At 51.4% G+C, this 16,156-nt stretch overlaps 7 protein-coding genes across 7 annotated transcripts; 3 read left to right on the plus strand and 4 right to left on the minus strand.

Moving 5' to 3' along the window:
- Positions 1 to 485: 485 nt before the first annotated feature.
- Positions 486 to 1,496, plus strand: N7446_002679 (quinone oxidoreductase family protein; the record flags this gene model as incomplete). The annotated part of the gene is made up of 1 exon (XM_058511428.1): positions 486 to 1,496. One exon carries the CDS (start codon positions 486 to 488, stop codon positions 1,494 to 1,496), a length of 1,011 nt encoding a protein of 336 aa, XP_058376964.1.
- Positions 1,497 to 1,955: 459 nt separating this feature from the next.
- N7446_002680 (putative C6 transcription factor) lies at positions 1,956 to 3,599 on the minus strand (the record flags this gene model as incomplete). Its single annotated transcript, XM_058511429.1, has 1 exon — positions 1,956 to 3,599. One exon carries the CDS (start codon positions 3,597 to 3,599, stop codon positions 1,956 to 1,958), a length of 1,644 nt encoding a protein of 547 aa, XP_058376965.1.
- Positions 3,600 to 4,370: 771 nt separating this feature from the next.
- On the plus strand, positions 4,371 to 5,708 carry N7446_002681 (uncharacterized protein). The gene is made up of 3 exons (XM_058511430.1): positions 4,371 to 4,625; positions 4,721 to 5,039; positions 5,179 to 5,708. The coding sequence occupies exons 1-3, from the start codon at positions 4,397 to 4,399 to the stop codon at positions 5,531 to 5,533; spliced, it is 903 nt and encodes a 300-aa protein (XP_058376966.1). The 5' UTR covers positions 4,371 to 4,396; the 3' UTR covers positions 5,534 to 5,708.
- Positions 5,709 to 5,754: 46 nt separating this feature from the next.
- N7446_002682 (nuclear import receptor PSE1) lies at positions 5,755 to 9,411 on the minus strand (the record flags this gene model as incomplete). Its single annotated transcript, XM_058511431.1, has 6 exons — positions 5,755 to 5,962; positions 6,012 to 8,077; positions 8,127 to 8,558; positions 8,612 to 8,787; positions 8,866 to 9,088; positions 9,229 to 9,411. The coding sequence occupies 6 exons, from the start codon at positions 9,409 to 9,411 to the stop codon at positions 5,755 to 5,757; spliced, it is 3,288 nt and encodes a 1,095-aa protein (XP_058376967.1).
- Positions 9,412 to 9,907: 496 nt separating this feature from the next.
- Positions 9,908 to 12,325, minus strand: N7446_002683 (CBS and PB1 domain protein; the record flags this gene model as incomplete). Its single annotated transcript, XM_058511432.1, has 4 exons — positions 9,908 to 10,983; positions 11,033 to 11,127; positions 11,181 to 12,054; positions 12,113 to 12,325. 4 exons carry the CDS (start codon positions 12,323 to 12,325, stop codon positions 10,159 to 10,161), a joined length of 2,007 nt encoding a protein of 668 aa, XP_058376968.1. The 3' UTR covers positions 9,908 to 10,158.
- A 206-nt stretch (positions 12,326 to 12,531) lies between these two features.
- Positions 12,532 to 13,538, plus strand: N7446_002684 (40S ribosomal eS26 domain-containing protein; the record flags this gene model as incomplete). Its single annotated transcript, XM_058511433.1, has 6 exons — positions 12,532 to 12,541; positions 12,679 to 12,771; positions 12,823 to 12,859; positions 13,042 to 13,120; positions 13,226 to 13,377; positions 13,433 to 13,538. 6 exons carry the CDS (start codon positions 12,532 to 12,534, stop codon positions 13,536 to 13,538), a joined length of 477 nt encoding a protein of 158 aa, XP_058376969.1.
- A 376-nt stretch (positions 13,539 to 13,914) lies between these two features.
- N7446_002685 (uncharacterized protein) lies at positions 13,915 to 16,116 on the minus strand (the record flags this gene model as incomplete). The annotated part of the gene is made up of 1 exon (XM_058511434.1): positions 13,915 to 16,116. One exon carries the CDS (start codon positions 16,114 to 16,116, stop codon positions 13,915 to 13,917), a length of 2,202 nt encoding a protein of 733 aa, XP_058376970.1.
- Positions 16,117 to 16,156: the final 40 nt, after the last annotated feature.

A 16,156-nucleotide genomic window follows, 5' to 3' on the forward strand; every position in this document is an offset into this window, starting at 1 on the left:
CCGATTTTGCTTACCCGTGACGATACTGCCAGTAACAATCCTCCTGCTTTTGGGAATAGAAAACGAGCAAAAGAGAGGGAGTAAAAGAAGTGGGAATAGAGCTTAGAAGAGCGAGAATAATGCTGAAACGATACACTGGTATCAATGCTGATGGTGTCGAAAAGTATGCCCAACAAACTCTCGACTCTCTAACGCGAATTTTGATGGTTGTTTTCGGAGAAACGAAGCCTAGCAGAATGGGATCAGGATTCACTAAATACTCGTCTTAAACAACCTAAATTGACCGGCCGAAACAATCGATGGCAACAGGTATACTTTTCCTGCCGCAGGGCCCGCGCGGCCCGCGGGCCGATACCGCATCGCCATCGCGAAGTTATAGATCAAGCACATAGATGATCGCCTAGCTTTTGGAGAATATAAAAGGATATTAACACCACTCACTGCGTCAATTGACCTTTCTCCAGCCTCTTCAACCTCTATCCAAAATGTCCAAAACAATGAGAGCCCTCCAAATAACCCGCTCAACAACCTCATCCCCAACCCTATCACCGTACACACTCCCAATCCCACCCCTCAAACCGGGTCACGCATTAGTCAAAATAAACTATGCATGTATCCATCCCTCCGACCGCCTAAACGCCCAAGGCCTCTTCCCATCTACGACCCTCCCACGTATCCCAGGCCGAGACTTCTCCGGCACGGTAGTAGAGATATCCGAAACCGACACAGCCAACACATCTAAATCCTGGATCGGAAAACAAGTCTACGGCACCAGTGGATCAAGTCTCGGCTTTACAAATGATGGTCCCCACGCGCAATATTGCCTCGTACCACACGAAGCCTTGGTCGAGAAACCATCCTCTCTATCCGCACTGCAAGCCGCGACAGTCGGCGTACCGTTTACCACTGCCCTGATCTGTCTACAAAGAGCGCAAGTTAAGTCCGATGATATCGTCCTTGTTCTTGGTGCCACGGGCGCGGTGGGGTCGACTGCTGTGCAAATTGCCCGGGCTATGGGATGTAGGCGGGTATTGACTGCTGCTCGGAGGGCGCAAGCTACCAGCCCTGATATCCTTTTGCCCGGGGAAAACACGGCTGCAGAGCTTGCTTTGCGCCTTGCGGAATTGACTGGTGGGGAAGGTGTTGACGTTGTTGTTGATACTGTTGGGAATGTTGCATTGATGGATGCTGCTGTTGAGTCGTTGGCGCGGAAGGGCCGCTATGCTTGGATTGCGGCGCCCAGGGGTGATGTTAGTAAGAAGGTGTCGTTTGATATCTTCCAGGCGTATCGAAAGGAGATCACGCTTGTTGGGTGTAATTCCGTTAGTCCGACTATTGGGGATGCGGCGGGGTTGTTGCGGTCTCTTGGGGGGTGGATTGAGCAGGGAGTGTTACGTGCGCAGGATGAAGGGTCTTTTAGGACGGTGAAGATTGAGGATTGTGTTGATGAGGGTTATGGAAGGGCTGGGGAGCAGGTTGTTATTGAAATGGAATGAGTTATTGGAGATACAATTTTCACGCAGCCATCTTTATACGATCTAGACTATCAACCCGAGGCACTCGAAATGGCAAAAAGGAGGTGAAAACAGCGCATGAAACGGTACACTCCCTTCAAGGCATACTTCATGGCATTTTGTACAGATTTATGTCCCCTGTTGTAGCCTAATGTCGAGGGATCCATCCCAATATAGATAGGGCCATGTTAAATAAACCGCTGTTACTTTCAATATCCGCGGTACGTATACCTTGTGCCTTGCTGGAATCAAAATGAGCCTACACACCTAGAGCGTTCAAATTCACTTCAATTTCAAACAAGGCACAAAGTAGGTATCTTTACGGTGGACATTAGTAAACTTAATATAACGCCTTCCCTAATCCCGTAGAGAGATAGGGTGGGGGTCCATTTATCCTAAAGTGGCAGTCCTTATTTAATACAGCGATATAGATAATGTGAATCAAGCAAGAAAGTCCATATTTAACAAGAAATCCAGATCAACGGGATGTTGATCATATGAGAATGAAGTTGAAAAGTCCAGATCTTGTGGCAGGTGAGAATCCGGACCTTCCACTGCATCATCTGAAGCGGATGGTCCAACAATGCCCTCCAAGATTTCAACACCTTTGCGCCTTCGATCTAGCGAAGCTCGCACAAGGTTTCGGGCAGTAGTTAGAGCTTCAGTGGCCAGGTGTGTTTTCAGATGGTCCACAATCATTCCCAAGGTATCCATGGCCTCGGATAAATTCGTGACACTAGCATGGGTATCAATGGCCAAAAGAACGCAGACGAATTGAAATACGGTGCTGATGACATTCCACCATGGCTGGTTTTGACTCGCAAGCGCACGAGCCGCGGGTAAAGCAGACATGCCTGTGGAGATCACCTCATCGAGCAGGCTTTGTCGTAGATTTGGCTCTAATAGACGAAGGCGGCGATAGATAGAGAAGACCAGATCTGCTCGGACGAGAACAAGAAAATCGTGATCGGCAGGTGTGTCTGCTAGTTTCTTAATAGCCGACGAGAGATCCTGTATTGTCGCTGCAGAGTCTGCACCCATCGGAGTCAGTGGTACAGCTTCAACGAGACTGCATAAGCGGGGAGTGAAATCCCCTGCTTGATTTGACAGGGCTAAAGCATTCTGGGCTGGGAAGTCTAAGTTCATGACCGATCGGCCGTATTCGTATGCTATGATGACATGCAAAGAACGTGCAACCAGTGCAGTCCTTTTCACAATGTCCGACATTTCCGGCGTGGAGCCTTGAACGCCCTTGTTGGTTGTCAACATGACGAACTGTGGTGCTTGGTTCAGCCCTGTCGCCTCGACGAGATGCATGGTGGTGCAACTGCAGATCCAAGCCACATGCGGTCGAGTGGTAGCGCGGATGTAGATTGTCCGTAAGATCCATGCTGCTATTTGGTCTACGGATGGAAACCGGCCAACAAGAGGATCCTCTAAGATTTCCTTCGCATGCAAGATCAACCACATTTCTTCTTCTTGATCTAACGATCCATTAAATAACGAAGCGAGTGCGACCACACCACAGACAATAGCCTCGAAGTCAAGGGTTTGTGGTTGACCATGCCAGTGCGTTTCGCACCGCTCGTAGAGATGGCCCTTGTCGAGGAATCCAAATACAGGATGGATGGTGGCAAGGAAGAATTCCAGTAGAGTTCTTGCTGTATTCCAGGACATTCGTTTGGCAAGTTGAAGGCTGGCTATTGAATCAGGCTCCTTCCGGATGCCAGTGTGATAGCCGAAAGAATGCAGTCGCGGAGGCTTCGCCGCCTGCACCTCTAGTCCCACGCAGAGCGGAAAGGCAACGGAGGAGTATCTGCCGACGTATCGTGATTTGGTTGAATCAAGAATGCCCGAAGGGATGGATGAGGTACCCTTGAGGTCGGGCTCAGACACAGCTGCTTTAGCCTGCGACCTGGATGGCCCTTGGACTGCTTTTGTTGGGCTGGTAGAGCCATAGTGGCAGTCGTAGCCATATCCTGTACAGGTGTTACATGGCAGCTTTCCATCGCATTTTCTTTTTCGTTGACGACAAGCCAGACAGGCTCGATTTGATCTTTGACGGACTGGGCGCAATGCAGACATATATGTAGGTCAAAGGGTGAGGTTGAAGATTCCGGCCCCACACGAACATGATGTCCCTCGACTTTAAGTTAACTTTATAACTTATCTTGATGTTCGACTTTACCACCTACCCCTTTTTTGTCCATTGAATGGTCAGAATGGTCTTATTGTGTTTCTCGTATTCTTTATAGATTTCAAGTTGTAAGTATGTACTTTGACGCCTATATGCATGATAAGAGTGATTTCTGAATGTCAAGCTGTCACAATATATGATCGATTTGCCACACAATTCCAATAAATCATCAAATATCCTAGAAATTGGATCGACGGGGTTGCCATTCTTTGGCTTGGACTATGTCTGGGTTGGTGCCCGAGCCCATTCGGCTTGTTCTCTTTAGTTTCTCCATTCTGCCAATGTCCTCCCCTTTTCATGTAGTGATTTCAGTTCGGGCCATTGCTCCTCTATAATTTGTATCTCTTCTTTGATTTGAAAATCTGTAGAGAAGATAGATTGAAGTGCTTCTTCCAAAGATCGAATCTCCGCCAGCTTAAGAACGATGTAGGATACTTATTATGTAGGTACTTAGGCGTATAGGTAGGGGCCAAGTATCACGCTATGTCCTATATGCCCCTGGAGCACACATTGCCTTTAAATATATATGGATCACCGCTTCGTAGTCAAAATTGACGCAATTCGGATAAAGTCTTCACCTATTGATAAGCAACCCCGCACCCCACAGTATACTTAAGCTCGAAATCTGCCACATCCCGAGGTCTACATCTGCATCTGCATCTACATCTACACTTACATCTACACAATGTCTCTCGCCAAGAATATCCTCCTCTTCGGAGCCACTGGAACTATCGGCTCATTCATCCTTGACGCCATCCTCCCTGTACGCGCCCAATTCAACCGCGTCGCAATCTTCACTTCCCCGCATACAGCCGAAACCAAAGCCGCGCACCTGGAGAAGTTGAAGGAGCAGAACGTCGAGGTTATCATCGGTAGCGTAGAAGACGAGGAAGCTATCAAGGCCGCGTACGAAGGTCTGAATTCCCCGTTGTCCCCGATATACCAATCCCAATATATCAATCCCAATCCCAATCCCACCTCCAATGACATAGATACTGACAACCCACAGGAATCGACACCATAATCTCAGCCCTAGGCCGCAACACCCTAGCCCAACAAATCCCTCTAATCCGCCTCGCAGCCGCCAGCCCAAGCGTGAAATGGTTCCTGCCCTCAGAGTACGGCACAGATATCAAATACGGGCCCGCATCCGCGTACGAGAAGCCGCACCAGCAGAAACTGAAGGTGCGCGCGTATATCGAGAATGAGGTTTCGCGGGATGATCTGTCATACTCGTATGTTGTTACCGGTCCGTTTGCGGAGATGTATCTGAATCTTGTGCCTGGGCTTGAGGAGGCGGGGGTTGGGATGTCCGACGCCGGAAGGCGGTTTTGCTCGGGGAGAGGGGGGACGAGGAGATTAGTTTGACGACTATGAAGGAGTGAGGCTTTCTTTCCTTTCCTGATTTTTAATCTTCTTTTGGAGGTTGTTATATGGCTGAGAGACCATTGACTAACTATCTCCTAGTGTCGGGACCCTCGTTTTGAATACCCTACTCCACGCCACAGCCGAGACACGTAACTCTGCTCTATGTGTGAATTCCTTTACGACGACTCCGGATAAGATCCAAGCCGAGTTTGAGCGGCAGACTGGGCAGAGGTGGGAGTCTGTTTCTCGGACTTCGTTGGCGCGACTGCGCGAATTGGAGACGCAAGCTTGGAAGGCTGGGAATCCGGCTGCTACTGTTTTGACGCTGCGGCGGATCTGGACTGAGGGCGGGACGCTGTATGCAGAGCGGGATAACAGGGCAATTGGGGAGCCTCGGGTTATGGGGTTGGAGGAGGTGGTTGCGAATGAGATTGCGCGGGTATCGAAGCTGTAGATCTAATATATGCATATACATAGAAAAGACTACAAATGGATTATGAAGTGTTGCAGTGTCTCCGACGTCTGAAGCTCATGGCATTCATAGGTACGAGACAGGAATTAACGAAACGTTTCAGGATTTGGGTAACAAGTCAGATTTCACGTGATTGGGGGAATGATTGGGGGAAGATAAAGAAAAATTGGGCAGAGGAATCGGATATAGCTAAAGTCCGAGCTCTACTGGAAGAACTTTCGCACGCGCTCCTGGCTGGCTGGGTCGACGGAGGCCAGGATCTGGTCGGCATTTGCGCCTGTGGCTGCCACCAGTTGCTTGGCAGATGTGGCCACGCGTTGAGCAGTCTGGCCCTGCAGAGTAGAAGCCTGGAGTGCCTGCACGATGAATCCGAAGACGCGGTCGGCCTTGGCGAAGACAGCGGGGTTTTGCCTGTTATTATGTTAGATAGGGATTCTTAAAATGAGAGGGTGATACATACTGGTCAATCAACTGTGCGATGAAAGAGTAGGCGTAAGGGGCAGCCTCCTCATCAAAGGTGATGGGAAGGGTCTCAATCCAGTTGGTGACAACATCTTGAGGAGCCGCAACCTTGGAGGCGTTGTAGTGGAGGATCTTGGCGATACTGGCGGAAGCGTTCTCGGTGGCGAAGACGTTTTCCTCTGTGCGGGATTGGGCGTGCTGCGTCACCTGGAACAGGCTGGGGAGACTGGCAGCAACAAAGTCGCTCCAGGCGGCACCACCCTTCTGGGCAGCAACACCGACTCCGTAAGCGGCGGCTTGACGGTTGGCTGCATTCTCATCCTGCAGACCAGAGGCCAGGGGCTGCATGATGTGGTCCTTGAAAGCCCACGACTCTTCGCCGCAGAACTCCAGGACATCATCCATGATGCAAAGAGCCCATTGGCGCTGTGTGGGGTCCGGGCTTGTGATGAAAGCATCGTAGAACTGGATGAGCTGTTGCCAGGTCGGTAGGAAAGAAGTGCCCTGGTTCTTGAAAATGGTGTGGAAGGCCTTGTTCATATCACTGAGCAAGTTCTGGTCATCCTCGATTGCGTATTCGTAGTCGAGGTTCTCCTCGTCACCTTCTTCAAGCTCGGCCTGCTCCTCCAACCGTTGCTTGACGCGCATCTGGTAATCCTCCAGAGTTGACTTGGCGGAGTCGATAAAGGCCTGCATGTGCTGCGCGTTGAGGCAGTTTCTGCCAACAACTTCCACGGACTCATAGAAGCACTGGTACATCTCGGCCAAAGTGTCGACAGTGGGCTCGGCGCTCAAGACCTCGATGATCTTCTCTGCAACCTTGTTCCACATCTCACCAAAGCCTGGTGACTGTTGGCCGTGTGCCTTCTTGTAGGAATTGAGCAGCTGAGGAATGAGCTTGGCGGCCGAAACACGAACGGGGTCGTGGAAGAAGAAAGCAAGACCGGGAACGGCGATCTTCTCCATAGTCTCCATAACATAGGGCTCGAAGTTCTCCTCGAGAATCTGAGCGTAGATGGTGATCAATTCAATGGCGGTGTTCTTATCCTCGAGAGCACTGGTCTTGATTCCAATAATCTTGCCCTTAAGAGGGACCAATTCCCAGCCGTCGTCCTGCTCAACCTGCTCGATCTGGTCCTCGTCATCGAGGAGCTGAATATCGGCCTTGGCGGCAGCAACAGTCAGGAGAGGAGGCATAACGCCGGGCAAGTAGGGTACAAAGTCACGGCCGAGGACACGGCACATGCGGCCCCAGCAGTGGAGAAGGTATTGGGATTGAGGGTCATCGGCATCCACGATGTTCTGCTGAATGTTACCCAGAATCTGCACAAGGTTCAGGGCATCCTGGCCCATCTTCTCCTTGCCAACAGCCAGGGCGATCAGAGTAGCACACTCCATGGCCTTGGCACGCAAAAGGCGGTATTCCTTGCCTTGCTCCTCCTTGAGGACGTTAAGCAGCAACGGCATCAGGGTAGTGTAGTACTGATCGAAAGCGTTCTCGGCGGAGTCGGCAATGGTGGCAATGGTTGACAGGGCCTGCTCTTGAAGGTAACGCTTGGGGCTGCGCAGGAGCTCGAGGAGATGGCTGAGAAGGTTGCCGAGGTAGGGCTCCAGGGTACTACGCTCGGCCTCCTCGCAGAAGTTGACCAGAGCGGCAGCAGCGTGGGACTGCACACGGGGCTCGGAAGAAGCGAGAACGGGGATGATGTTGGTCAGAACAATCTCGTGGTACTTCTCCTGCATAGTACCAGCAAAGTCGGTACTCATCTGACCGAGAGCGTTGCAGCCGGCGTATCGAACTCGGGGGTGGGCATCCTGAAGAGCGGGAACAACAAGGGCCAGAACCTGATCCAGCTCACCGACCATCAGATCACGGCAGCCTTCTGAGATGGCAGAGATGGCCATCAAAGCGGCGTGCCGGTCGCGCCAGGCAGTTGAAGACATCATGCGGGGAATCCAGGAGAAGGCGGGCTGAAGAATGGCTTGTCCACCGAGCTTGTTGGCCAGGCGATCCATGCACTGCTCACCAGCAATGTGGTTAAGGTCGCTTTCCTCGGGTTCAAGCTGGAATAGTTAGCTTGCAATGTAAAAACAAAATGGCTGGCATTCTTACATCCTCAGAGGCGTTCCACTCCTCAGCATCGTCATCATCCGCACCAACATCGGTCATCAAGCTCAGACACTGTGTGACCATTTCCTGTGCGAACTCGGTCTCCTTCTTACACATGTTGGGGGCGTAATCGGCAAAGGTAGCCATGAGCTCCAGTGCGTTCTGGCGAACCTGGTCACTGAGCTCTTTGTCGGCGACAACGCTGATGCTAAACTTGACGAGGTTGTTGAACATGGACTTGAACATCTTGGGGCTGATTTCCGCCAACTCAATCAGTGCGAGCAAGGCCGAAGAAAGCTCCTCGCTCTCAGAGGCTTCCTTGAGAGGAGGCAAGATGTTGAGAAGGTCGGGCACGAGGCCGAAGAACTTCGGCTGGGACTTTTTGGAGATCGAGCGGAACAATGAAGCAAAGGCTTCCATGGCGGCAATGCGGACCTGGGAACATCGTCAAACCTGTAGTTCGAAAGCATACATGTGAAATGACATACGGAGATGTTATCATCCTTAAATCCCTTGGTGAAAACCTCCACGACTGCTTCTTCATGCTGTCTCTCAATGATACCGGGGGTGGTAGTGAAGATGCGGTATGCAGTTTCCCGCAGGCCGGAGTCGGGGTTCTGGCTGGCCTGGAAGAGCACGGCGAGAAGTTCAGGCCATTGCTCACCTATTTATCAAAAGTTGAACCGTCAGAAACCAATGTCCATCGTGGTCATAGTCACGGAAAGGGTCCTTTTTCGCATACCATTGTCGGTGTATTGCCGAGCCACCTCGGCCAGGGCATCTCCAATCTTCTTGCGCACATCGGTGACGCTCTCGCTCGTCAAACAAGCAACGAGCCTCTCGCGGATAGCAACACGCTGCTCATTGGGCAGGCTCGAGAAAACCTCCTTGGTGTCGCCCGACGCGGGATCCTTGCGAGCTTTTGTGGCGATTCTGCGGAAAAGCACAGCGGAGAAAGCACGCGTCTATCCGGAGAGTTTCAGGTTAGCGTCGAGTAATCACTCAGATAGGTATAGAGATGGCCTCCATTTGGGATCCAGATCGTTTACAACGACCATCCCTTCAAAAAAAAACCACACCCCTGGAGTCAGGTCTTCCAACTTACTAGTGTCTCTTCAGCACCTCCGAGTTGCTCTGCCAGGCCCATGAGCAGAACATCTGGCCGGTTCTGCACCCAGTCATTGTTGAGTTGGTCCTCCGCCTGGGATCTGACGGTATTATCGGGGGTGCTCAAGGCGCGGAGCAGCTGCGAAAGCGCGGTGTGGACTTCGGCGGGAAGCAAGGACATGTTGGGCGTGTCTGTTCCCAAGTTCCAGACAATCCAAGCAACCCAGTTCTTTCAACCCTCTTAGATGTAGTTTGGTGGGGGTGGAGGGGTGTTAAGAAGGGGAGGAGTTTTGTTTTTGGTGGGGCGGGGAGGAAGGTGAAAAAGCAGAATTTCTGATTAGGAGAGCGATTGATGGCCCTCAGGGAGTGTAGTGAATGGTGCCCAGCGAAGCATGACACAACGAGAAAGGTACAAAGACGGTCAAAGTCCGTTAAGCCTCGGACTGATCTACAAGGAAAACTACATCTATCTACTTTCATCTCAAATTAAAAAAAAAGTCCATAGTGACGATGTTCACTGTCGGGCGCTAAGTCCAATGCGGTAACTTTCAGGCAATCAGGCCACTATATTTCATACAAAGAGCCGGGGAAGTTCTGATATTGGATACGATACTGGGTTAACGGTGTTTATTCGTAGGTGAACAAAAGGTAAAATTACAAGATCATTTATTTGACGTCTTTTCGAACAAATTATTTGCATTGAAGGCTAAACGAAGGCCGCAAGTGGTCATAACACAAACAGCGGTATCTGAAGGCCACAGAGAATATCAATATTAGAAACAAACGGGTATGCAACAATGAGAGTCGAGAACCTATGACTCATGACTCTGATCTACTTCAAAGTTTATGAAATCCCGGGATGAGGCAAATCTGGAGAAAGAGCGAAGTATTGAAGGGGAGTTTTAGGAGGGACAATATGCCAGATTATTTACCGGCCGCTGGGGCGGCTGAGAATAAACACACCTGCAATGACTGCAGCCAATGTGACAATAGCACCGGGAAGTAGCAAGTCATTGGGGACACCCGCGATCAACTCCTTCTCTGGGGAGTGGGAGGGCAAGGATTGCGAGCGGGGCTTGGGCGCAGGGGATTCTTCCGAGACTTGATCGACAACGCTCTGCTCCTGTACAGGAGTCATAACTGGAGCTGGAGCCGGAGCCGGTTGAGGCTCAACGGTAGCAGGGATGGGTGGCTGAGTAGGGTCGTGAACGAACAGGTCAACCTTGTCGCGGTGGGTACGGCGGGCCAGCTCAATAGCGTCTGTCATATCCTGGTCCGTTGTGATGGAGACGGTATCACCCTCGTTGTCCATGTAGCTAAGGGCATATCCAGTGTTGCTCAGGGTGCCTTCCTCAACGGTGGCCTCGCCACCAACAGCCTCGAGTTCCTTGCCAAGCTTCGCTGTGACCTGCGATACAAGAGCGGTGACACCGTCGGTGGTGAGCACATTGACACGGTGCACTCGGCCGCTGGGGGCCTTGAACTTGAAGGGGAAGGGAGTAGCATGGTCCACTGGGTTGTGCTGAGAGACGACTTCGGAGTGCTCATCGCCATGATGCGAGGCGGAATCATTAGGGAGAAGGCTGTTGTCGTAGCCTGAACGGTTGAGATCGGGGCTCATGACTGAGCGGTGTGGGGTATGCGGTTGGTGGCTCTGACTTCCAGAGACCATAGAGTCAGACTCGTGGTCCATCGACAACCAAAACTTGTTCCAAGCGGGACCCTCATCGTCCTGAGTTGACATGGTGTTGATCTACACTCGATTAGTAAGTTATTCTTTCCAATGTCAATGTAGAACATACCTGCTCAAGAGTGGCATATGTGAGCTTCAGCACATCGACCATTCCAACGATCTCGCCACCCTCGTTCATCACGGGGAGGTTCAGGTAGTGGCCATCTATTCCAAAATCAATGTCAATGATCCAAATACATGGGGTGAAAAAAGCTGACCATGCATCTTGCGAAGAGCGGCTTGAATGCTCATATCCGACGGGGCAAAGTCGGGGTGAGGAGTCATAACCCGGACGACACTGCAGGTAGCAGGGTCAAGGCCGGGGGCAATGACACGGAGAACGATGTCCTTGCTGGTAAAGATACCGGTAATAGAACCCTGGTCCTGGACGAGCAGGGCAGTGGTGTGATGCTCCTTCATGAGAGCCGCAGCATCCTTAACGGTGGTTCGGACGGAAACAGTGACTGGCGGCATGCCATCCAAAACTGTCTCAAGGGTTGGGCCGGACATCTTTGAGCGCAGTGCCTCAACATATTGGATGACCTGCTGGGGCTGGCTGGAGCCGAGCTCTGTTTGCACACCCTCCAACGCATCGTACAGCTTGCGAGACGAACTGTAGGCGCGCTCGAGCTTCTCCATGGCATCATAGAAGCACTTTGTAATATCCAAAACACCAGAGATATCCTGATTCTCGTCCATGACCGGCAAATGTCTGAAACCCTTTCGCACCATGAGATCGAGCGCATCGGTAGCACTGGTATCCGTTCGCGCGCACAGGGGGTTCTTGGTCATGATCTCCGCGACAGAAACCTCGCGGGCCTTGAGGCCCATTCCAATAACACGGAAAGCCAGATCCTTGGCAGTGAAGATACCAGCAATGCGCTCATTGTCGTCGGTAACCAAAACACAGTCCTCTCTCTTAGCAGCCATCAGCTGAGCGGCCTCTGCGATGCTGAGGGAAGGCTTGATCTGGAGGGCCTGGCTGGGCTTCAGGGCGAGCACGGTACCGGGAGGGGCTTTGCGGGAACCTCTTGATTTCGTCGGGGCGTTCCTCTTCTTGTTGAGGTCGGCTTCCATCTTGCGGCGGATAGCCTGGGAAAGTCAGCCTATTGCTCTGATAAAACACTTGAGCAGCTCCTGTATGACGTACCTCATCACGCTTCGACTGGTTCTGTCGTTGTCTGCTACTGGCGGCGCTCATGGTGCCACTTCCAACGTCGCTGGACGGGGTATGGGTGGTAGCTGAAGATTCTGGACGGGGCCGAGGGATGTGGGAAGCACTGGAATCTCCTCCAAAGTCGGGCAGCCTTCCTCTGCCGATCGTCTTATTGGGTGTTCCCCGAAAAGTGCCCGTGGCCGACATTATAACTCCCAAAGGGGAAACTCGCAACCAAAAATGGAGGGAAGGGGGAATAGGGCGAGACAAACAAGACAAGGATGTCAGATTTGTGAGACCAGGTATGGGAAGAAAAGCAAGGAGAATACCAGGGAACAGGCGGAAGAAAAAAGGGCAGTCAATAGTCGATCCCGACAGGGGTGTCCGATGCCCACGGGAGTAAACAGTAGTGAATGACCTACGGTACTATTCGGGGGCACTAGTCCCAACCAGGCTAGATTGAGACACGTTGGTCATGCCCCACGTGATGGCCAAAATGAGGGCCTGATCTCGACACCTGGCCACCAAGGCTGCTAAACACGTGATCCATCTCGCTTAAGGGCTTAGGGCTACCCGCACAACGCAATCCAATCCATCCCGAACGAGACTTGTGTGTGAGCGAGCTTCGACAACCCACTCCCGACAAGTCAACCGTACGCTACCTACCCCCCTTCACCCAAAGATCATTACCTGACCGTCCACAGAACAAACCGTCAAAATGGTCAAGAAGAGGGCGAACAAGTAAGACCAACAACCCTCCTCGGCGAAGCAGTATCCCATTCAACATCTCCGCAATGACGAACACGCACATACAATTCGAACATCGAAACCGCGACTACCACACATTGCCGGACGACAAGAATGGGAGACTGAATTCGACCGATTTGCAACTATAGGGGCAAGAGAACTAATTGATTTCTTAGCGGTCGCAACAAGAATGGCCGCGGCCACGTCAAGCCTGTGCGCTGCTCCAACTGCGCCCGCTGCACCCCCAAGGACAAGGTACGCACGCATTGTGATGGTCTTCCTGATCCCTGAATCTATCACCACCTCTCCGCCCTCGATCCTCGATTCCTCGATCTCAACATCCATACTAACAACATAAAGGCCATCAAGCGGTTCACCATCCGCAACATGGTCGAGTCTGCCGCCATCCGGGATATCTCCGATGCCTCCGTCTTCGCCGAGTACTCCGTCCCCAAGATGTACCTGAAGCTCCAGTACTGCGTTTCTTGCGCCATCCACGGCAAGATCGTCCGGTTCGTGCAACACAACTCTCGCCACTTTCCCCAACTATATACTAATCTCTCTTAGTGTCCGCTCCCGTGACGGCCGCCGCAACCGTGCTCCTCCTCCCCGTATCCGCTACAACAAGGACGGCAAGAAGCTCCAGCCCCCCTCTGCCGCTAAGGCTCTGTAAGGAGGTTCAATTTCGTTCAACGAACAAAATAAAATGAAACTAGTTTGAAATGAATTCTTTTATTTTGTCTTCACTCTTCTTGTCGACCGGATTGCAGGGGTGAATGCTCGGTCCCCACAACTGCCGGCCATACTCCTACATTGGCAACGCAAAAAAGCATGAAAGAGATGGTTCAACCGTTTAGTGAAGACAGTTACAGTGTCTTCTTTGTTTATTCGGTATGCATGAGCCCTTTGATGACGGCTTGTTATGACTGGGAGGAAGGAAGGTTCATAGTCTGAATAGGACTAAGAAAACATCAAAAATTCCTACAACTCATGTTCAATGACGTAGATGCATGGAAGTTCTGGTGCTGGGTATCTCTTAAGTACAAAGTTCATGGGTACAAGTATCCCTTCTCGAAATGGTTCCCATACATGTCGACCATTCCGGTCCGCATGTTGGGCTTTGGGTTCCGCACAACCTTTACCTCCCCTTTCCAATGGCCTTCGACAAAGTTCGTCAGAGAGATCTGTGGTGTTGATGGAGAAAGGCTGGAAGCGCTGGTGCCGAACGTGCTCCGGCGTCCTCTCCCACGGCGAACCACATGCTCATACTCTGCCTTTTTGGCACGACGGAACGCCGCAAGCTCCGCAACAAGATCAAGAGTTTGTATCTGCTGCTGTTTACCCTTTTCAGGTTTCCCTGATGGCCACGGGGTGTTTATACTACTTTGTGATGGATGATGCCTAAGACACGGAGAATCAGGCGAACGAGCCGAGTCATCATCCGGCATAAGCGAGACCTTTTCGTTTAGCACAGCCATTGGGAAGTATTTACCCGGATCATTCTCGGGAACTCCGCACTCTTCTTCCCCAAAGAAACTGAAATCATCAACTGCAGCAGACCAGAGGTTCTCTGAATCACGGTCACCGGTGCTAGAATGTCCAGTGCCATTGTATTGGTTTCCGGGTTTCCATGAAGTCAACTTTGTATCGACGGGTGTGATTTCGAGGACTAATCGCCGTAAACCAAAGAGAGATCGTGATCGTTGTTGTTCGGCTCGCATGCGTGCTTGTCCCGGTGGAAGAGAGTAGTCTGATCCAGCTTGTAGAGTCGCCAGCAAAGATTCATTGGAGCAGGCAGTGATAAACCGTATGAGAGCTGTGATGATTGATGAGTTGGGTGCAACGTGAGACGGTACATCTGTCAAAACCAGAGTTTCCATATGGGGAATATGCGATGGGTGGAGGTAGGGAAACCGGCTTTCTTTCCCTCCTTGGAGTGGAATTGATTTGTTTCGTGGTCTCTTGGCCAGCAATTCTTGGATCCTTTGTGCCCTCGGATCATCAGTTGATATCGGGGAGCTGCATTGCAATGTCCGGAGAGTGGAACCGGTGGCCGTTGTGGACTCTGACATTGAGATAGATGGCGACGTGTTTCCCTCAGCCCTCTCGGGGAAAGATATCCCTGTCTCAGACGGGCCTAGCACGATACTGCCATTTGTATTGCGTATCGGGATGGGATGCACGACTTCCGGCGCAAAAGCCGATCCACGTCTGGCTGACGGTGGCTCATCCTCATGCGTCGTCGGCTCTTGAATCTTAGGCAAATTTGGGGCCGGGCTCATTGGCTCATCAATTGACGTATCGGCCAGTTCAAAAACAGGTCGTGTCTCTTCAGGTAGCTCATGAACCTCTCGAGATGCGTCCAATTCAGCAGCTTCAGCAATCTCGGGGTCGTCAGCTTCAATAGGACTTTCCTGTGCTGGAAGCTCCGGTAAAAACTGGGCCGTCGGTGCAGCATCTTTGGATGGTGGTTCTGCAGTGAGAACTGCATGATGTGCTCGAAAATAGACCAAATTGTCTCCTGCTACTTTCCCTAATAGTGGCACCAGCTTTTCAGCTCCCGGGTACTTCTCTCCAAATTTTAGGGCCTTGTGTGCCACATCTGGAGTCTTGAGGGTACCAAAATCAAGAGCGTGCAGTCGAGAAGAGGCCAAAAGGCTTGCCACACCTTCTACCGAAATCTGATTTCCTGTGATGTATAGATGAGTGATTCCCGTATGTGGTAAATCCTCAACCCACGGGTGATATGAGATCGGTTGGGCGAGAAGTTTCATGAATTGCTCATCTAGATCCGGGCGTTTGAAAAGGTCCGAGCCAGACCCGTAGAGTATAGACTGAGAGACAGGATCTGGTGAAGTCCCAGTGCGTCTTGGTCTTGGCTGGGCCCTGCAATTTGGAGGGAGGAAAGAGGCCTGCATCAAAGAGCGGACTGCCATATCAGTGAGCATATTGTCTCTCAGATCGAGACAACGAACCCGTTGTCCAATTGCATTGGCTAGGAATTCGGCGTCATTGTCCTTTAAACCGATGCCGCGTAATTTCAACACTTGAAGATACTCAAGTTGGGAGAGCGAGCATAGAACACCACGATCTCGCGCAGGCGTGGTATATGACAGGTCAAGGTAGACCAATGTGGGGAACAAGAGAAGAGTCTCGGCAAGGCTTGTAGAAGTTGTGTTTGGTTCACGCTCAGCCAACAACAGACGTATATTGTACTGGTTGGATCTCTGATTGTTTTTCAATGCGGTCATTGCATGATGATCAAAAAACGGCAGCTTTGAAACCATCAAG

Source organism: Penicillium canescens (genome assembly GCF_028828765.1).
Source record: "Penicillium canescens strain IBT 15451 chromosome Unknown utg000002l_segment0_segment0, whole genome shotgun sequence".
Classification (NCBI taxonomy): Eukaryota; Fungi; Ascomycota; class Eurotiomycetes; order Eurotiales; family Aspergillaceae; genus Penicillium; species Penicillium canescens.

What these genes read in the sequence shown, in the direction of transcription:
- N7446_002681 (XM_058511430.1), top strand. Translation starts at nt 4,397, where the DNA reads ATGTCTCTCGCCAAGAATATCCTCCTCTTCGGAGCCACTGGAACTATC. An exon ending in TATCAAGGCCGCGTACGAAG is followed by an intron (nt 4,626 to 4,720) that starts GTCTGAATTCCC and finishes GACAACCCACAG; the next exon opens with GAATCGACACCATAATCTCA. An exon ending in ATGTCCGACGCCGGAAGGCG is followed by an intron (nt 5,040 to 5,178) that starts GTTTTGCTCGGG and finishes ACTATCTCCTAG; the next exon opens with TGTCGGGACCCTCGTTTTGA.